We start from the raw sequence: 21,527 nt of genomic DNA, 5'->3' as shown, positions 1-21,527 counted from the left end.
ACTGTTCATATTGTAATATAATAACATAATACTTTTTATACCAGTATCCTTTGCACTATGCTCCATATTTAAATAATCTTTATTGAACTCTTCTCTGCACTCATGCCTCTGTATTGTTTCTGTTTAGAGTATGTATATATTAGTGTGTACATATTAGTGTGTATATTTTTGTTTTGGTTGTTTTGTATGTGTAAGCACAGTGTGAGTAACGATGCTCCAAAGACAAATTTCTCGTATGTGTCGTCATACCTGGCAAATAAAGCTGATTCTGAATAGTACTGTCACTATTACTACCTGTACTACTACCTCTGCCATTACATTAGTACATAGTAGCCCGTACTACTGCCTTTACAATTAGGACTTATAATGCTAGTATGAGAGGTAAAACTATCATCTTTTTATTAAAAAAAAAAACTAGAGTATTTAAGTAAAGTTAGCCAAGTATTTTAGAAGTAAACAATTACTATCCAGTAGTAAGTTCATTTATTTATAAACTCAAGTACAATTTTGAGGTACTTGTTCACTTTACTTCAGTGTTTTGATTTTATGTTACTTTAAACTTCTACTCCACTGCATTTCAGAAGCAAATATTATACTTTTTACCACACTACGTTTTTAAACGTTTGTTACTACAAAGTACTTTGTATAATTTGTCTCTTTTCCTCATACAAGGGAAGGAATCACTGGAGCCTCATTCACCAACACGTTAGTAAATGGACATAGTTCTAGTACTTTTACCTTGGTACCTTACAGTGACTGAGAGTATTGGGAATAAATCATAATAAATTCAGATGCAAATAAATCCCATGAATGTAATCTTCATAAAACCTTTAAGATACTGAAATATATGCATCCTTAGTAACTGTTAACATCATGTTAACACGGTAAAGATGAGATACAGATGTGTGTATTCTATTTTTTATGTAAAATATATATTGATGCATTTTGTCTTTTATTTCTTCTAATCTCCTAAATCATATTAAGATAAGTATCTTTCTTCAGTGTCTGTAATCAGAGAACCATGGATGATTTTAAATCTCTGGATTTACACGACTAAACTAATAAAGCAAAGAAAATGATTACTTCCAGAGCAGGAACCAGGTCCACAGAGATCAACTCATCACTGATGTTTTCCAGCCTGCGCAGAGACAAAGTCACAGCTGGTGAGTACATCTGCTTCCTGTTCACCTCCCAGCGACAGCCCGCATCAGGCACTGGAAGCACGGATACACAAATATATATAGACAGTTATTCAGGTTCCCAAAGTGAGAAGGAGGTCAACAAAATACAAAAAGAAGTGTAGAAAACAAGTCCTGATAATTCCAACGCCAACAGAAAGTAGAGGGCTAATAATTGCTACAGAAACAACAACAGATGAGGAATAAAAGGTGATGATCAAACCTTTGTAGGTCTTGAGGAACTTGCGGACCAGACGATACATCTCACTCAGGAACTTACTCGATGAGATTGTGCGTTTATTCTCCAGGAGAAAGGCTCGTATGGGGTCCCGAGTGGGACGGAGAAGATCAATCCGGTAGAAGAGGCCGCCGTCGAGGTCGATCATGTTGAGGCGTGGGCAAACCTGAATCTTCACCATCACGTCAAACTCATTGGGACGGCGGATCTGGGTCAACGCAACACAGAGACAGTGGTGGTGCTTGTTTGTCTTCCATACACTTGAAATGTCTTTCTCTCTTCTCTCTACTGGACAAACCATCGTGCAACACTGATTTAATATAAGCATAAGCAATAATGTGTCACACTTTCAGTGGGGCTAATTTTAATGACTTATATAAACAACCCATTTTCTCCACTGGAAGGGCACCCGTTCCCACCCTTTTTGGTCTGAGGGAACCACACAGTCCGGTCATATGAACTCAAGCGCTCCTTCATTGCTTCCTAATCTGTGTTCCAAAGGGATAACACTATTCATTATGTAAAAGTGGATATTCTTATTTTTTTCATACAATGGAGCTATCAATAATTAGGTTAATTTGGTCGACAATCACACAACTAATACTATTATTTATAGTACTATTTATTCATTACTTTTAGTAATAATTTGAGCTGTTTAGTCATTTCTTTTAGCTATTTATTTATAGTATTCATTACTTTGAGCTACTACCTAACTAGTTTTCACACACTTAACTTACATACCGACAACATGTAGTGTTCAGGTGTTACGGTTAATAAATGTATCTACCTATATCTACATAAATAATACGTAGATATATTTTTTATATCAAATCATAGTTTCTTTTTTTTTTTTTTTTCAAATTAGTTGAGCTACTCTGCAATCTTTCCTTGTACCCCTCGCAACGCAGAATATACCAGCAAGAACAGTAACCCCCCAGCCTCCCCCCCCCCTTTCCCACCATGTGTGCCAAGACAAAAGTTATCTCGCGGCTGTGTTGTTGCCATCAGAAATTGTGAGTTTTAATCACAACCTCACCTTGACGTTCTCAAAGTAGCTGCCGGTGTTGAGGAGGTCCGCTGACTGGAAGAACGGCTGATCACTGTTGCTCTTCAGGAATTTCAGCAGGTTGTTTCGGAAATCGTTGACCGTCTTAGCAGCCCATTGGCGGTCGGTCATCCGGATCTTGAGGTCGTTAGCGTTGAGTTTGATCCAACTGCTCAGTTCCGGGGAGACGGAGACCGACTCCTCAAACACTTTGGATCCCTCCTCTGCCGAGAGACAGGGACTGTAGCTGAGTACTTTACTGACTTTTACACTAATTTGAAACTTTAGTGGGGTCTTTCTGTTGTGCACCATTAGACTTCTACTCCATCACAATTTAGAAATAATGCACTGTGTTCCTTTATGTGTTGAGAAAATTCCTTTACTTCTTAAGTTAAAATAAACAATTTAAAAACACTATTTGATCAGCTGGAAAATGCATAGTCACAAAACAGGGTCATGAAAAGTTGATTGTTGTAACACAGCGCCGCTACAAACATATGATGATCTTATAAAATATGATGCATTGCTGTAGCTTAAACTACCCAACAGTATATAAAGGAGTTCAAATGAGCACAACTCTAAACATCTACAGCAGGGAAATGCAACGTACACATTAATGCAGCAGTAATATTCACCCAGATATAAAGTAAAACACTAACAGGGAACTTTTTACTGCACAATAAATATTTTTAGTATCTTGAGTACATTTTGCGGATTATGAGGGATTTTTACTTGTAGTGGAGTATTTTCCCAGTGTGGTATTGATACCTTTATGTAAGGATCTAAATACTTCTACATCACTCAAGTCAAGCAACCATGTCAACAGAAAAAGGTATTTTCAGATGAGGATGTCAACGTTTTACACACTGAAATGAGTTTAAACTGCAGCCTCACCTGCAGCTGGTTGTTGCTGAGCTTTCTGTCTCTGTCTTGCTGGTACGAGTCGTCTGGCGTCGTCTTCACGGTGCTTTGCTTCAGTCAGACTGCCCTTCACATCTCTGTCCTCTCTGTCCATAACTCACACGTCTCAGCCCTACACGAAACAGAGAAACACCATCTTATTGAACATTAGATACTAGTAATAAAGTTTGGATTGAAAGGTTTGAGTGTGTGGCGGATGGTAGGGTGAGTTGGGGGAAGGGAAGTGGGTTGGTAGGGGGGTATATGTGGTGTGTATATAGACGTGCTGTCTCCTGTGTTCTTTCAAGATGCCCAAGACAAATTTTCCCTGAGGGAGACAATAAAGGGTAACAGTTTACTTAAAGGTATCTACATAAGAGTGACATGATACTGTCATGAACACATGACACTGTCAAAAAGGAAGATGGACGGGGGCTTGTACCGTCAAATCTTGGGTGAGAACCTCCTTCCCTCAGCCAGGGCATTGAAAACGGGTCGTGGATGGGTGTTCCAGCATGAGGGGCGGCTGTGGCTCAGTGGTAGAGCGGTTGCCTGTCAATCGGAAGGTTGGTGGTTCGATCCCCGCCCCTGCAGTCATTGTCGAAGTGTCCTTGGGCAAGACACTGAACCCGAGTTGCCCGGTGCTGCGCATCGGAGTGTGAATGTGTGTGAATGTTTATCTGATGAGCAGGTGGCACCTTGTACGGCAGCCCCGCCACAGTGTATGAATGTGTGTGAATGGTGAATGTTTCGTAGATGTAAAAGCGCTTTGAGCAGTTGTTAAGACTGGAAAAGCGCTATATAAATACAGCACATTACATACATTTACATGACAATAACCCAAAACACACAGCCAAGCCAACAAAGGAGAGGCCCAAGAAGAAGCACATTAAGGTCCTGGAGTGGCCTAGCCAGTCTCCAGACCTTAATCCCAGAGAAGATCTGTGGAGGGAGCTGAAGGTTCGAGTTGTCAAACGTCAGCCTTGAAACCTTAATTAAAGACTTGGAGAAGATCTGCAAAGAGGAGTGGGACAAAATCCCTCCTGAGATGTGTTAAACCTGGTGGCCAACTACAAGAAACATCTGACCTCTGGGATTGCTAACAAGGGTTTTGCCACCAAGTACTAAGTCATGTTTTGCAGAGTGGTCAAATACATATTTCCCTCATTAAAATGCAAATCAATTTATAACATTTTTGACATGCGTTTTTCTAGATTTTGTTGTTGTTATTGTGTCTCTCACTCTCAAATGAATTTACCATTTACAATTATAGACATATATATATATAATATATATATATATATATATATATATATATATATATATATATAATTTCATTGTCAGTGGGCAAAATTTACAAAATCAGCAGGGGATCAAATACTTGTTTCCCTCACTGTAGTTGTCCCTATACAAATAAATAGGAGGCACTGCAAACAGTAGGCTACAAATAAATGAAACCGGTAGGGTGACCAGGTTTCCGGGGACAGTCCCCGGGTTTTGGTGACCTGTCCCCGGCTGGATCTGTCCCCGGTTTTCACTGTGACCGACAGACCCGATATTGGAATGAAAGAAAGAAAACATTGACCAAACGGAGCCGACAGTCGGATATTCGAACATTAAATTACTGATTATTCACATGGAGTCTGGTGGGTTTAGCGAACGCAATTTCGCGGACATTTAAAAAAATTAACCTAATCTTTAAGAGAAGGGTCGACCTCCTTAGAAATCCTTTCCATAATGTTGTCAGACACTTAGAATATTAATCTGAGTCTGTCAGAAACAAAACGAGCACTTTTACAAACGTAAATACAAGCTGGACAATTATCCTGTTAACTTACACTGTGGCTTGTTTCTCTGCTGCCGACTGCAGCGATCTCGTTTAATACTGCATCAATGTCTAAGGAAATTGTTTCCTCAACAGTGTTTATTGTTTCCGATACTCAATAAGCTGTTGCGGAAACAAGCTTGAAGCAATAAAGCAAAAGCTGCCAGATAAATGTAGTTCAGTAAACCTATAACATCCCCCTCTGAGGTGTGTGAAGTAGCAGCAGGGGCGATTCTAGGATCAGACCTTTAGGGGGGCTAAGCCCCTAATGATGACAGCTCTAGGTCCAGTGTCCCCGTTTTAAGTTTTACAAGAATAAAAACATGACATGTTTTGGGGGTATATACGCGTCTGAGCTGAAAATGTCTCCAAATTTTGTCTGAGAAATCTGGTCACCTTACAGTACATCCTACAATGGACCAACCATGAGAAACCATTTCAATCTATTAGAGATCAACTAGACAAAACAGACAGTTAATCAAAATAAATAGTTAGTTAGTAAACTAGATAGATAACTCACCTGTGTTTTAGAAGCTTCTGTTGCAAACGGTGATGTTGACTATTGTGTGTCTTTCCTTCTCTCCAGCTCTCCTTTCTCTTTCAATTTCCATGAAATGTAATCTGAGGATAATGCCTCCCTCTTCCTCACTAATGGATTCCCGTCTGTCTGAAATCACTTACAAACACTTAAAGGTTAAAAATGGCGCCAGTTCCACTCATAAATAATATCACTGTGTCACACTGTAACAGGGCACACCTTGGAAATTCTTCAGGCTACGTGGCTATTCATATATTGTACCAACTAAATAATAGGTTGCCATTTAACATCTTATAATGACGTAACAAGTTCCATGATATGTAAATCACAAAAGACTTATGAAGACTTGCAGCCAGTTCAGAGTTGATATGAGGAACTTCTAAAGCCGGTCATTCCTGTGGTGTCATGGTTAGCTCTGAACTATTCTTTGTATCCTGGAAGGTGACTTTTAAACCAACATTATTTCATTATTACTTTTGAGCAGATTAAGATAGAGGAGCTTGAACAGATGAAGCAAGATACATTTTGGTTGACAATACCATTGAATGCTAAATGGATGAAGGATGCATTTGTCGAGAAAGGGAACAAAATTCTAATTTACATCTCATCCTTTGGATCAGACGTTATGTAAATATTAGCCGAATGAACATTTGTTTTCCTTTTCCTTCTCATGTTATAAAAGGTCTTCATGTTCATAAGGTGTCGACTTGACTACATAAACCAAGAGAACACCTTATGAACACTTTTAAAAAGTCAACACAAAACAAAATAACAAAAAGGATAGACATTAAAAAGTTTTGAAACAAGAAAAGAAACCTCTTTGTTTGGCATGTTTAAGATTTTAATTGGTTTGCTTTCAAACTATCAAATAGTTTTCTTAAAAAAGGCACAAGCCTTCCTTTTCGGCGGAAACTTTTCCGATGGCTTTTCATCATTTTCATCTTCATAAGCCAGAAGCTGACGTGGGGATGAAGAGGGGATTGCTTCTGTTGATGCACATCCCGCATGAGAATTCATTTCTTCCTGTCGGCCTTCAGAGCAGCCTTGGTGACCTTTCCGGCCGTGGGGTCCTTCTTCACGACCTCCTTAATGACACCGACGGCCACGGTCTGCCTCATGTCCCGCACGGCAAAACGCCCTGAGAGGAAGAGACAATATCACTCACAAGAAATGTTTGAAGAGATGTTTGTGCCCTTTCTATGTCCGGCCACAACCTGAATGAAATATCAGTCATGATAAACAGAGGTTAATGAGATTCTGGATGATGCAGGTCATCATGTTTTGGAACGGGTGGGACTATGTCCCAGTCCGTCCGTTTATTTGAGTGTCTGTTTATCACACAGTGTGTCTCAGAAGACGCTGATAATATTCAAACAAAGACATGTAAGCAGGGTCCAAAGTTAGCACCATTTACCAGCCAAATGCAGGTAAAATGTGCAGGTGGCTGGTAGAGTTGCTTCACTCACCAACCAAAAAAAATCTGATGTGGAGATGGAGTTGGACGCAGAGATGGTCTTGCTAGCTTGAGCTCATCTTCTCCACCTTTCCTCTGGGTTTACTCGGATGTTCACATTTCAAAACTTGACCAGCTGGTTAGCTAGTCTAGTCTAGATTATCAGAGTCGGCAGGAGACCGGCAAGTGGATTTCCCAAACCTGATGAGGGACTCATAGCCACATAGCATCACAGCCTAATAAAAACTCATTTTGGTAAAAAATAGACAAAAGGAACATATTTTGCGAGCTCACAGAGAGGCGACTAGAGAGGTCCACACTTTCTAACAAGAAGCCATGAAAAAAAAATGTCAGTTGTAGTTTTAAAGATAGTCTGTGTCAGTGGCTTGTAAGCAGTGGCAGCAGATGAAACGTCCAGAATTTCTATTTGAGTGAAAACAATGTAATTGTGCTGAGAGAAATATGGTCTGGAGCCTTGCTGATAAAGATTTGTGTACATAGTTTCATTGTTTGTGTGAATACAACGGAGAAAATCTGTTATACAGGTTTTTTCTTCCAGGAATGGCACCACCATTTTATGGTCACCACGGACACGCCAGTTTGCAAATATATAAATATTGCAATAGGGCCACGGCCTCAAGCGCCATTGTGTTACCAAAAGATGATGTATTTAAATGAAAGTCTTTGAGATTACAGCTTGAAAGTATTTATTTATGGTCTTTAGTCTTCAGTATCAGTTCAGGTGTCAGTTGATGTGCTGTCCCAACCCATTCTCTCAACAACAAAATGGGCCGTAACCTACAAAAGCAGGAGATGAAGAAGCAAAATAATTGTACTAACCCAGTGGAGGATAGTTGGCGAAGGTTTCAACACACATGGGCTTCTGTGGAACCAGTTTGATGATGGAGGCGTCTCCAGACTTGATGAACTTGGGATTTTCCTCAAGTATCTTGCCGGAACGACGGTCGATCTTCTCCTTGAGCTCGGCAAACTTGCAGGCAATGTGAGCGGTGTGGCAGTCCAGCACGGGGGCGTAACCCGCGCTGATTTGGCCGGGGTGGTTCAGCACAATGACCTGAAATAGTAATGTTTAAGTGCATTTAGAAACGGTGATGAGAGTTCTCCATCCAGTATTCACTTCATGCTCGAGATGAACACCATTGCAGTTCCTGCTACTGACCAGCAGAGGTCCACTTTAAAGAAACTTTAAACTCAAGTTGTATTGTGCTTCCTGCTTCTCTATGCTCATTACATGTTTATTTTCTAAATACAAATTGACAAGAAACTAACAAATTTAAAAATCCAAGCCCATATTCACTTATTTTCATTTACTAAGACCCACCTGCGCGGTGAAGTTGTCAGCTGCCATGGGTGGGTCGTTCTTGCTGTCGCCAGCCACGTTTCCACGGCGGATCTCCTTGACGGACACGTTCTTGATGTTGAAGCCGACGTTGTCACCGGGGGCGGCCTCGGCCAGGGACTCGTGGTGCATCTCCACAGACTTCACCTCAGTGGTCAGGTTGGGCGGAGAAAAAGTGACGACCATGCCGGGCTTCAGGAGACCGGTCTCAACACGGCCGACGGGGACAGTTCCAATACCTGAGAGAGCAGGAGGCAAAATGTTGCTAGAACGATATTCAGTTAACTTCAATTTTACGTAAAGTTTAAGTTTTAGTTTTAAGAGTCCTTGGTTTGGAGAAGATTTCATGGACACAAGAGTGTGAACTGTAATTATAGGCTTTAGGGCACTTTCCCACCTGTTGTTTGAGAGACTTGGTGTGATTTGGGTGTTGTCTTTTTCATTTGGTTTGGTTAGTGTTTACACAGCACTTTGTACCACTGGACAAATATTCAAGGAAAACTGGCGGACACGCAGCAATAATGGAGCAACACAAAATTTATAACGTCTAAAGGTTTTATGGTCTTGCGCTGGAGTTTCCAATATTACAGAAGAAGGCGAACAATATGAGCAGCTGACAATACAGCAAGTGAAGGAGAGGGCGGGCTCTGATTAGAGAGAGGTTTTTATATCACACAGAAGACGAACGAGGTATGGTCTTTATAGGTTATACATTTGAAAGTCAATCTTTAAATCATATATAAGTCTGTAAATTAAATTACAACCCCGTTTTCCATCAAACCAGAGTTCAGTTGTTTGGTCCGCATTAAAGTTCGAATAAGCTTCAACATCACCCGAAACGCTCCAGGGTTTGATTAAAACGGACCAGACTGCTCAGATGTGAAATCTCCCTTAGATTACAGCCCATACAAAGGCAGAAGAAAAAGAACTGGAAAAGAGACAAATGTCAAGGTGAGGCTTTTTAACTGCGGCTGTGTCAACAGTCTCATGTGCCAATCCCAATTCTCTACTTTCACCATGTTTTTGCCAGAAAAAGTTGCTGTAACTTTCAATGCCTTTTATGCCATTTTGTTTGATTTTGATAATTCCGTGTCTGTGTTGTGGATTATAGCAGCGTAGTAATATGGATGTCAGCTGTGTGTTAAAGCTCAATATGTGCAACAAATGTCATGTTAAGTAATATGAGGTATTGAGCTATAATGTGATGTGACGTAAGGCACGTATTAGACACTACTTACCGCCAATCTTGTAGACGTCCTGCAGGGGCAGGCGAAGGGGCTTGTCGGTGGGGCGGGCTGGAGGCAAAATGGAGTCCAGAGCCTCCAGCAGTGTGTTTCCAGTGGCATTACCCTCCTTGCGCTCAACTTTCCATCCCTTGAACCAGCCCATCTACAGACAGAATCAAAGAAAGAAATCAGTCCATGTTCTAAATCGTCAGGTTGACACAAGTTGAAGATTTCCTCACCTTGTCACTGGCCTCCAGCATGTTGTCTCCGTGCCACCCAGAGATGGGGACAAAGGCAACAGTGGCGGGGTTGTAGCCGATCTTCTTGATGTAGGTGCTCACTTCCTTGGTGATTTCTTCAAAACGGGCCTGGCTGTAAGGGGGCTCGGTGGAGTCCATCTTGTTGACCCCAACGATGAGCTGCTTCACACCCAGAGTGTAGGCCAGCAGGGCGTGCTCACGGGTCTGGCCGTTCTTGGAGATACCGGCCTCAAACTCACCGACACCTGCAGCAACGATCAGCACACCGCAGTCGGCCTGAACAAGGAGAATTTTTCTATTTTTGTACAGTTAAAGCCAAAATGAAGGTTGTCTATGATCTGTGTGTGGATTTCTAAACATATACAGTACATACACAAAATATCATTACCTCCACTTTCAAAATGTAATGTTTGGGAATTTGCAAAGGAAACAATGGAAATTAATAGAATAATAGGGATAGATCTTAGAGTTGATTTTACGTGCCCTAGCCTGCTGAACGTCTGGGATGTTAACTTCAACTTCACTTTAAAATAAATAATAAGGGGACTTTCTGGGACTATTACCATTCCTACTACAGATTGCTTGTAATGTTGGCAAAATGGAAAGTTAAGTCATAACGTCCTCTGTACCCTAACCCTTATAAGACCTTGAGCTGTAAACTTACTTACAACTTGTGTTATAATGTACAAACCTGAAGGTGAAAAGTCAATAAAGAGCAGGTTAAAAGGTGTGCCTTTACCTGAGAGGTGCCAGTGATCATGTTCTTGATGAAGTCTCTGTGTCCAGGGGCATCAATGATGGTCACGTAGTACTTGGTGGTCTCAAACTTCCAGAGAGCGATGTCGATGGTGATACCACGCTCACGCTCAGCCTTCAGTTTGTCCAGCACCCAGGCGTACTTGAAGGAGCCCTTTCCCATCTGTTGTGGTTAAAACAACGTAAACAGAGCAGGGAAGCAGGGAGAGAAAATACAGAAGTTTAACCATAGCAGTTTATTAAAAATAAAAACATTAACGTCATTTTTTAAATTAATATAATTTGCTTAAAGTCTGTAATTAATTTACTTTACTTTAATGTGCCTACGCATTTTGTCCAGGGTTTGATGTAGCGAGTAATTTGTGTCTTCTAAAGGGATTTATTTTAGCATTTACTATAGTATTAAACTATTAATATTAAACTAACAGGTTAACTTCTTTATTGTCTTTTATGTAGATGACTAAAATAACTTCCTTGTTAGTCTTCAATCATTACTAATTATTAAAGCTACTACCCATTAGGAAATGCTGATATTTTAAATCAGTGATTTATTTATTTGAGGCTGATTTCCCCCATTTTTTAGCCATATCAGTAACATATTTGATATGTTAAAAACTTGAACTGCAATTTATCAAAGCAGGAGACATATTCATATCATATTCTGTATGATCACCTGGTTATAGATAGTACACATATTTCAACTGTGGATGGCGGTTGTAACCATAAAACTACCCATGGTCCTAACCACGCTAAGCCAATCAGAGGCGGAATAAGGCGGGCCAAGAGGCACGTCCTTCGACGTCAACACGTTTAGCGGATCCGATCAAGCATCTACCCAAAATTAAGGAGCAGTTTACATCCGCCAAACCAGTTTCCCACACCTGTAACGTTAATGCGTCACAGTTTGTGGCCTCCTTGCGTTTTAGTTGTATAGGGTGTGAATATTTGTTAATAACTCAAATTTAACGTAAGGCCTCCGATGTTTTAAAACACCAACCTCTTGGGCTTCCTTCTCGAACTTCTCGATGGTTCTCTTGTCGATTCCTCCGCACTTGTAGATCAGATGGCCGGTGGTGGTGGACTTGCCGGAGTCGACATGGCCAATGACCACGATGTTGAGGTGGAACTTTTGCTTTCCCATTTTGATGCACTGGTTATAAACGACACGGGGAGCCGTTATGTTGACTTAATAAAATGATATATTCAGACTTAAATTCGTCTAGAAAATGAAGGCGAGCTCAGTGGCGCGAGCAGTCACGGACTTCAACCGTAGATATAAATACGTTTAACGTTATAGCGTAACTATGGACTCCAACGGTTATTTAAAAACAGTTCAGCTAACGTTAGCTAGCGGGCCGTTAAGCACCTGCTAATCAAATCTAACCAAGTAAATGAGACAGTCTTATCAAGTTACTAAATACCTTACATAATTGTAACAAACTATAAATTGCACAAAACAATAACACCTACTAACTCCTGAGTTCAAAATTGCACTAATATAAGTTAAGTATATAATTTGCACACGAAAAAGCATAAGTATCAGTGGCTTTGTATAAAATCTTAATATATAAGACTATTAGATACTATAGTTCTCCCTAGAATGTAAACTATATGAAACCATGACATACTATTAGAAAATAAAGCATTTCACCTTCTGGAAATGTAATCCAGACCATTAGATTAGCATCCAAAGCCCTCCTCTCGATTTATTTTATGTAGGCTAATAGTTTTTGGTGGAATTTAAGGAGTTTTAATTTCTTGTAGAAACTATTGCCACAACAACAGTGTTTTCTCTCACCTGTTGACACGCTAAATGAAGGTGGTTGATGCCTGTCGTCTCCTGCTGGATCTATCTGCACCTTCACTCACTGCTGTTTCCGTAAAAGAGGAACACTATTCGACGGGTGACCACACTTCAACACAACAGAAAAGTTATCTGAGGACAACGCCTTCCTCTAACCTCCTCCTCCTCCTCCTCCTCCTCCTGGTCACATCTCATGAATAATTCTACAGTTGCTCAAATTGTTCTGTGTGCCCATGCACAGCTGTGCTTTGCCAGCTTGTTTTGCCAGTCTGGTCTTGTTTATTAAATCCTATAAAACACACCTTAAAGACTTGCCTTCCCCATTTTTTGTACATTTGTGTCTCTAATCTACAGAAGGAATGAGACCAATTGCTGCTCTGCTATTTATGTTTGAAGCTTCTGGTGAAGTGCTGCTGCTGTTTGCAATTAAATACACATTTCTTTTGTTTTCTTTTGGCAATGTTTAAGATTTTTATTGTTTTGGTTTCAACTTAATTATGATCACAGCTTTCCCTAAAAGGCACAAGCCTTCCTTTCCTGCGGAAACTTTTCCGATGGGTTTTAATCAGCATAAGCCAGTCCTTAAGTAGAGAGCTCTGCCTCAGAGCAGACGGCGCTGGGTGGCAGGGAAGAAGAAGAAGGGATGGTGCGGGCCGCTGCTGCTGAGACGTGACTCTTTGTTGGACGTCCTGCATGTGAATTCATTTCTTCTTTTCGGCCTTCTGTGCAGACTTGGTGACCTTTCCACCAGAGGCGAGCTTCTTGTCAACTGACTTGATGACACCGACGGCCACGGTCTGCCTCATGTCGCGCACAGCAAAGCGACCTGAGGGGGGGAGATGGACAAATGAGAATAAAAACAGAAGAGTGAATGAGAGGCTGAAACGATGCCTTTGATATGAGTAATGAGCTGGTGAATACGCAGTGCGTATTAAAGACCAATACTTTTAACTAAAAGTAAGTAATTGATCACAAACATTCCCAGTGGAAATGTTCATGATTCACAAAGGGTTTAGGCCATACGTTAATGATAGCAATCATATCACATCTATACTGAAACAAGGCCGCCCACTTAGTTAATTACTTTTCAACTTTTTTATTGAAACACTGGCCCAAGCTAACAAAGAGGAGACGGCTTTAGAAGAAATTTCCTTATTCTTAAAGATGACTGCCTGTCGGGTCAGCTGAGGGCTCTTGTGTTTTGGTGTGACCCAGCCTATGAGGCTATGTGGAAAGACATTGAGTTATCTTCAATGGCCATGCAGTACCTATACAGTCAGTACTGGGCTGGCCCCGCAGAGTTAACGAAGCACTACAGCTTCAAAATCAGTGGGTTGTTTTTCATTGAAAACTGCTGAGTTGGCGGCATATGATTCACCCTTTCTCCCAGCATCACAAAGACCAAAGTACAGACAATGGACCAAGCAGGACATCACCATCTTTCTGAATAATACCAAATGGAGTCCTAAATGATTTTGAGGATTGATGCCAGTCTGGGCAAAGATTACTTTTTACTGGTACCTACTATACAGATCCGCCATTTCTTTTTAAAGCACATAAGGATCCCTAATTTGGCTGAGCCCTCAAAATAACCTGGACACTTTTTGATGCTTATGATTAAAAAAACACCAAAGGCCTCATAGGTAAACAATACAAGTGCTTCACCTCACTGAATACAAATCATTAAAAGCTTACAGAACACTAAATTAACGTTTTTGTCCTATGTGAAAGTGTTATAACAATAAGTGACACAAGATATTCTAACAGCACAAAGTAGATTATGTAAGACACCAGAAATGTATTTGAACCATAAATAAAAGAGAAAAACCGCTGATCCAGCTCCCAAACTATCGCTTTTCATCCAAACAACCCTCTAAACATAATTCTAAATGACTGCCAGGCTTTGTGGAGAACATACATTATATAAGCACATTTAAAGCTCTAATAGTGTCTTTTGTTTGTTTTTTAACCGCTTGGGAACAACCTCATAACACACAACATCTAACATTAGCACAAGTTGCTATGGTGAACATATTATAACAGTGGCTTTATTACTGGAAACAGCAACCTGCAGTTGATTTGGGGGCCAGAAAACGACAATTAGTTGAAGGATGCTAAAACACACAGTAAAACCAGATTCAAGTATTAAATTCTCTGTAGTCATTTAATGCTTTAATGTAAAAACATCTCGGCTGTCAAAGTTACCGTGTTGTCACATTAACGGCACTCATTTCTTTAACGCAGTAACAAAGGCTCTATGGACTGGAGCCTCTGAATGCGTCCAACACACGGTGAATGCACAGCAGCAGCTCTGTGTTATAAACGTCGGTTATATGAAATATCTGTAGCCTGTCGGCACTGATCTGCATTTTTAGAAACTACGATAATTTGGTCGCAGGTAACATCTCTCGTCCAGACGTTGTCTCACTCCCACCTCCTCTCCCCGCAGCTCTCACACTCATAGTACTGACTGTCCGGTAACTACTATTTTCAATAGTGGGAGGAAAACAGATACTTTGCAACTTCAGCGTAAAGGATTGTGAGGTTTTGATTAGTATCTGCTGCCGCAGCTCCGCTCGCTCAACGAAGCAGCTGTGAGTGGTTTGAAGTGCTGTGGGTGGAGCATTGAGTGAGTGGTGACTGCAGCTGCATACCCTGTGGAGGGATTTATTTTCACTAGACGTGATGACTAGAGAGACTTTAATGCGACAGACTTTAACAGATTTTACCGGTTTAAAAAAATTACTTAATTAACATAGTAATGGAAACACCGCTATGAGGGTTTCTGGACAATAGTTATTATTTATTGGCGTTAATTGATTTCCAATAATATATATATACATTTGGATAAAGCAAACATATTTGTCCACTCCCATGTTGATAAGAGTATTAATGAATATATCCCTTAGAAATATCCCTTTACGATATATTTCGAATAGATAGAAAAATGTGTGATTAATTATATGGACAATCATGCGATTAATCGCAATTAAATACAGTTGTGTTCGAAATAATAGCAGTGCCTCAACAGCAGCAAGAAAATCACTGGTTTTATTAAAATTTCAAACTCTATACCCCAGATAAGTTTCTGGGGGGTAAATAAAGGTATAGAAAACCAACAAACCAACAGGACAGCCATGCATACTGTGGATTCTGTGAAATGAATGATTAAACTGAAAAGGGTGTGTTCAAAAAAATAGCAGTGGTGAGTTCAATTAGAGAGGGCATCAATTAGGGAGGGTATTCTGGGAAAAAGGGGGTTAACAGGTGAACGTATTTAAGGATAAGACAACTGGCATGCTGGCTGTGCATCTCCTGAAAAAACATGAAAATGGGTCGTTCAAGACACTGTTCTGAAGATGAGCGTTTCCTAATAAAAAAATTGATTAAAGAAGGGAAAACATCACAAAGAGGTGCAGAAAATCATTGGCTGTTCAGCTAAATGATCTCAAATGCCCTGAAATGGGAGCAAAAAACTGAAAAAACGAGGAAGAAAAAGAAAGACAACCCCCGAATGGACAGAAGAATAGCCAACTGGCGAAGACTCAGCCAATGATGGGATCCAAGAGGATCAAGCAAGACCTTAGTTGACAGTGAGACTGTGACAATCAGAAGAGTCTATTGAGGTTAACTTCCAGCAGAAGCCCCGCAAAAGTCCCATGCTGGAAAAAGACATGTGCAGAAGCGTTTACAATTTGCCAAGAAGCACATTGACTGGCCTGAAAAGAAATGGCATAATATCGTGGACAGATGAAAGCAAGATTGTTCTTTTTGGGTCTAAGGGTCAAGGCAGTAGTCAGACGCCTGCAAACACAGAATTCAAGCCACAGTACTCCACTGAGACCATGAAGCATGGTGGTGCAAGCATATGATTGGGGATGTTTTCATACTATGGTGTTGGTCCGATTCACCGCATACAAGGGATCATGGATCAGTTCCAGTACATCAGGATCCGGAAGAGGTCATGCTGCCAATGTGAGGAGGAAATGCGTTGAGGTGGACCTTTCAACAGGATAAGAACCCAAACACACCAGCAAGCGAGCAAAAGCATGGTTCCAGATGAACAAGATTCAACGAGGGAGTGGCCAGCACAATCCCCGGACCTTAATCCCATTGAAAACTTGTGGGCTGACATAAAAAGGTGCAGTGCATGAGGCAAAACCAAGAAACGCTGAGGAATGTGGAATACAGTGCAATTATCCTGGGCTGCAATACCTGTGGAAGATGCCAGAAGTTGGTTGACTCATGCACCACAGATGTGAAGAGTCATCGGAACCGTGGTTTTGCGACAAAATATTAGTTTAGGATACTCAGCTAGGTTCACTTATCAAGAATTTCTTTGTTTGTACAGTACATTTTTGAGTTTCCAAGGAAAGATGGCAACACGCTATTTTTTGAACATGCCATTCTTACTTTATTTGAAATATTATTATTATTATTTAAGTTTTGATGACTTTGCGCAAGTTTTGCTTTGGAATAGAATGTACTGTGTCCCAATGTATCTTGTTCATAAAGTACAAAGTTCAATGTGAAATTTTGACATTTACTCATTTTTCTAAAGGCACTGCTATTATTTCGAACACAACTGTATATATTAATTGACAGCCCTTGAAAATAGTCATTAGTGCAGCTTTTAAATATAGCTTTTTTCACAGCAGGCGTTTTGACTTGTCATAGTAGGCGTAACTCTGCCTGTCCCGCTATGACATGTCAAAATGTTGTAGCACGCCGTGTAAAGGCTCTTAGATAACGTTTCACTCACCCAGTGGAGGATACTGGGAGAAGCTCTCAACACACATGGGTTTTCCGGGCACCATGGTGATGATGGCGGCGTCTCCAGACTTGAGAGCCTTAGGGTTGTCCTCAAGCTTCTTGCCAGAACGACGGTCGATCTTCTCCTTGAGCTCACTGAACTTGCAGGCAATGTGAGCGGTGTGGCAGTCCAGCACGGGGGCGTAACCCTGGGAGATCTGACCGGGGTGGTTCAGGATGATGACCTACAGAGAGAGGAGGGCGGTCAAAAGAGCAACATTTAAAGATTTTGACTGGTTGGTGCTGGATACCACGGAGTTATTCTCTTAGAAGAGTGGATGGAGATAGACTGACTGCTGTGTGGACCAACAGGGACACTAAATAGTGTTGTTCAGTGTTCATTCTGCAATGTGATAGCAGCCTAAATTGAAGAGGAAATGTACTTTTCCACAGAAATAGTAAGGTACACTTAGAAATAGTGATAGATTCTACAGATTTAGACTTTAGTCTCTCCCCATGTTGTACTGTCCACCTGCAGACCGTCAACTGTAAAATAAAGTGATATTCAGAGAGTATTTTGCTTCCTTAATCAAGTAAAGCAATTCCAATATATTTGGGGGACTCGCAAGTGACAAATTGAGAAAAAGAAAACAGCAGAGGCTGAGATATCCTGAGTTTTTAGTTGTGTCAAACTGTGCGGGTCAAACTCCAAAAAACACTGGATCCAGCATTTCCCATAATCCAACTCAGTAGTGTCTTTCATTGGACCCATCTGAGCTACAGAAGTCAATTATACAGTTGTGTTTACAGACTGAGCCGTAGTCATGGTGACACGTCAACTGAATATTGTAAAATGTCCCTTTAATTTACAGAAAACAAGTATTTTGACCAAATCCTAACTCAGGCTTCACATACTAGCTTGATAATAATGAATAATGATCACAATAGATTTCCATTATTGAGAGAAAAGCAGTTTTGTTTGGTAATTGTTAATTGGTTGGAGATTGTTTTAACAACTGATTGATTTCCCACTGTGTGAATGTAATGATAATTGGTTTGGCTAAGGCAAATAAACAAATAAAAAGCTCCAATAAAACCAATAGGTCCGGTGTGTTCTGTTTTGGTTTCTGTCTCCACTTCATACACTAACACTCCTGAGACTTACCTGCGCGGTGAAGTTGTCAGCTGCCATGGGTGGGTCGTTCTTGCTGTCGCCAGCCACGTTTCCACGGCGGATCTCCTTGACGGACACGTTCTTGATGTTGAAGCCGACGTTGTCACCGGGAAGAGCTTCAGTCAGAGACTCGTGGTGCATCTCCACAGACTTCACCTCAGTGGTCAGGTTGGGGGGAGCGAAGGTGACGACCATGCCGGGCTTCAGGACACCGGTCTCAACACGGCCGACGGGGACAGTTCCAATACCTGAGAGAGCAGGAGGCAATGTGTTGCTACAACGCTATTCAGTTAACTTTAAGTTTACGTAAAGTTTAAGTTTTAGTTTTAAGAGTCCTTGGTTTGGAGAAGATTTCATGGACACAAGAGTGTGAACTGTAATTATAGGCTTTAGGGCGCTTTACAACCTGTTGTTTGAGAGACTTGGTGTGATTTGGGTGTTGCCTTTTTCATTTGGTTTGGTTAGTGTTTACACAGCACTTTGTACCACTGGACAAATATTCGAGAAAAAGGCGAACAATATGAGCAGCTGACAATACAGCAAGTGAAGGAGAGGGCGGGCTCTGATGAGAGAGAGGTTTTTATATCACACAGGCGACCTGAGAGAGCAGGAGGCAATGTGTTGCTAGAACGCTATTCAGTTCACTTCAAAATAATAATAAAAAAGTTAAATTAGCAGAGGTTTTGATGGCCACTTTACAGTGAGAGCTGTTAAAGACATTAATGATTGGGTTGTAGCAAAGTGTAAAGTAAATTCCCACTCACACATCTTGTCAGTGTTTCTCTGCAGACATCCATTTGATTATTTGTGAATTGAGGTACTTGTACTTTACTAAAGTTTTTAATGCCACTTTCTACTTCTACTCCACTACATTTCAGGGAGAAATATTGTATTTTTTACTTCACTACATTAATCTGACGGCTTTGTTACTTTAAAAATTAAGATTGTAACACAAGACACATGTAGTTTCTAAAATGCAATGTTTTATTGTAGGCCAGAAGTTATCTGTCCAGGAATCTGGGGGACGGAGCTTCTAAAAAATGGGTTGTTTTTGTTTGGCAGTTGAATTCATAGTTTGTGTATCCATGTATATCCAGTTTCACCTCTGTGATAAGCCTGTCTAAACTAGTTGAAAAGGGGTCTGGATCCACTCCCAGAATTTGTCCTTCCGCATTAGAGGCTGAGTATATACAGTGTGACGAATCAATCAGGACTCTCTGATCTCACCACGAGCTGCAGTTGTTATTGCAACTTTCAGGATGTCAGGTGAGAAACTTGACTCTGTGGCTCTTTGCTTGGTTTTGATCTTTTGTGATCTTTATTGTTAGTGAGCATGGACTTGTAAGTGTTGGTTGCCAATCGTGGGTTTTGTTTTGAAAGGCAAATTAAGCCTTTTTCAGATATGGAATAATTGACATTTCGGGCTTTGTGTATCCGTGTTAAAGTGATAGCTTTTTGTCATGTGGAGAGTTTTCTGTACATATATCCACTAATCCCTTAAGGCTTCATTCAGACAGAACAAGACAGAGTTACGGTGCCACAATGCACGCATGCAACTTTGCTACGCAAGTGGGAGGCGTGGCAGTGACCTGGAAAGTAATGATGTGAAGGAAGAGGAGTGTTTTCTGTTCCGTGACATGCTGCAACAGCATTGTTCCAAAAACTTTTTATGCCATTGAAGCTTTGATTCATGATGATCATGGGCAAGGGAGAGGCTCATTCTGCATCTACAGTAAGACTACAGGTAAACTTCTCAGCAATTTAATTAACTACAAAGAAAATTGTGCTGCCTATTTTATAATGTCCGACACAACCTTAAATTGGGATTTAATTTCTATTTGCTTTAATGCCTTTAAAAAACATTTGACTGGATATTCATAAATGGGAGAGATATTGCTGGATGTGTTATTATGGTGACTATACAAGTTGTTTTCAAGACTCTTACCTCGCACGGTGAGGGAAACAAATCTATTTGCATAGAATGATTTGACGTGAAGATTCTTTGCTCATTTTCCGTATTTCTTGGCTTACTAAACTGATTATTTATATATAGGAGATGATAATTACAGAGTTGGATTAAGACTTGTGATGTGTTTGAAAATATATGTAAATGTTACTGGGTCTGTGCTAGTAAGATCGCTGATTGCTGTGCCTGGCTTCAAAGTGCAATCAGTCATAAGATTAGTTTATATTTGCATAGTGGCGTGGTAGCCCAGTGTTTAGCACTGATGCGTCACAACAAGCACCGCTGAGTGCCCCTCCCACCTTGTACACACGCAGGCTAGGCCATTGCCCTTGTCGTAGGCACTGGCATTACAACTAAAGTTGGTCCTGGGAGGCCGGACTTTGGCTCCTAATTGGTTAGGATGGGTTAAATTCAGAGGATTTGTATGTGTAAATATTTATACATATATATGTATATATTGACAAATAAAGGAAATATTACAAATTATTGTTAGACAGGTAGGCAGGCCTAAAGTATAAGATGTAGAAAGTAGTTCCACTGACATTGTACTGCTTCCTTTTCCCTTAAGGTGCATGTTATTATAAGGTGACATGACAGTCCTTACCGCCAATCTTGTAGACGTCCTGCAGGGGCAGACGCAAGGGCTTGTCTGTTGGGCGGGCTGGGGGCAGGATGGAGTCCAGAGCCTCAAGCAGGGTAACGCCAGAGGCACCGCCCTCCTTACGCTCGATCTTCCAACCCTTGAACCAGCCCATCTAAAATGGAGAGTGGAGAAACAGAGACAGAGGGAGAGGAAGACAGAGAAAGTAATGGGGTAAGAGAAAGAAAAATAAATAGTTCAAGAGGATTAATTGATAAGAAAATCCAAGAAATCCACAACTTCTTAGCTTTTAACAGAAATGTCACTGTCACAAATGCTTGATGGACTTATTTACCTACCAACCACAACTAAAGTACGTTGACTAGACCTTTCCATGTAATAAGTTACTCACCTTGTCGCTGGCCTCCAGCATGTTGTCTCCGTGCCACCCAGAGATGGGGACAAAGGCAAC

General features: G+C 40.8%; 3 protein-coding genes across 3 annotated transcripts in view; all 3 read right to left on the bottom strand.

The window, feature by feature from the left end:
- Positions 1-5,948, bottom strand: part of LOC116701880 (cyclic GMP-AMP synthase) — a 9,500-nt gene extending 3,552 nt beyond the window's left edge. The window contains exons 1-7 of the mRNA XM_032535916.1: positions 5,707-5,948; positions 5,196-5,200; positions 5,113-5,125; positions 3,356-3,494; positions 2,453-2,685; positions 1,402-1,624; positions 1,084-1,214 (exon numbers count right to left, since the gene is read on the bottom strand). Of these exons, the coding sequence (XP_032391807.1) occupies positions 1,084-1,214; positions 1,402-1,624; positions 2,453-2,685; positions 3,356-3,476 (708 nt within the window). The 5' untranslated portion in view covers positions 3,477-3,494; positions 5,113-5,125; positions 5,196-5,200; positions 5,707-5,948. The remainder of the gene's footprint in view (positions 1-1,083; positions 1,215-1,401; positions 1,625-2,452; positions 2,686-3,355; positions 3,495-5,112; positions 5,126-5,195; positions 5,201-5,706) is intronic.
- Positions 5,949-6,547: 599 nt separating this feature from the next.
- Positions 6,548-12,800, bottom strand: LOC116701881 (elongation factor 1-alpha). The gene is made up of 8 exons (XM_032535918.1): positions 12,578-12,800; positions 11,777-11,929; positions 10,763-10,942; positions 10,003-10,299; positions 9,776-9,926; positions 8,520-8,776; positions 8,018-8,252; positions 6,548-6,862 (listed from the first exon to the last, which is right to left on the bottom strand). The coding sequence occupies exons 2-8, from the start codon at positions 11,918-11,920 to the stop codon at positions 6,738-6,740; spliced, it is 1,389 nt and encodes a 462-aa protein (XP_032391809.1). The 5' UTR covers positions 11,921-11,929; positions 12,578-12,800; the 3' UTR covers positions 6,548-6,737.
- Positions 12,801-13,041: 241 nt separating this feature from the next.
- The window catches only part of LOC116702028 (elongation factor 1-alpha), an 11,367-nt gene continuing 2,881 nt past the window's right edge, over positions 13,042-21,527 (bottom strand). The window contains exons 5-9 of the mRNA XM_032536092.1: positions 21,468-21,527; positions 21,080-21,230; positions 18,501-18,757; positions 17,346-17,580; positions 13,042-13,409 (exon numbers count right to left, since the gene is read on the bottom strand). Coding sequence (XP_032391983.1) covers positions 13,285-13,409; positions 17,346-17,580; positions 18,501-18,757; positions 21,080-21,230; positions 21,468-21,527 — 828 coding nt within the window. The 3' untranslated portion in view covers positions 13,042-13,284. The remainder of the gene's footprint in view (positions 13,410-17,345; positions 17,581-18,500; positions 18,758-21,079; positions 21,231-21,467) is intronic.

Source organism: Etheostoma spectabile, chromosome 14 (genome assembly GCF_008692095.1).
Source record: "Etheostoma spectabile isolate EspeVRDwgs_2016 chromosome 14, UIUC_Espe_1.0, whole genome shotgun sequence".
NCBI classification, from domain to species: domain Eukaryota; kingdom Metazoa; phylum Chordata; class Actinopteri; order Perciformes; family Percidae; genus Etheostoma; species Etheostoma spectabile.
Note: the sequence above shows the minus strand (reverse complement) of the source record. Positions and strands in the feature narration are given on the sequence as shown.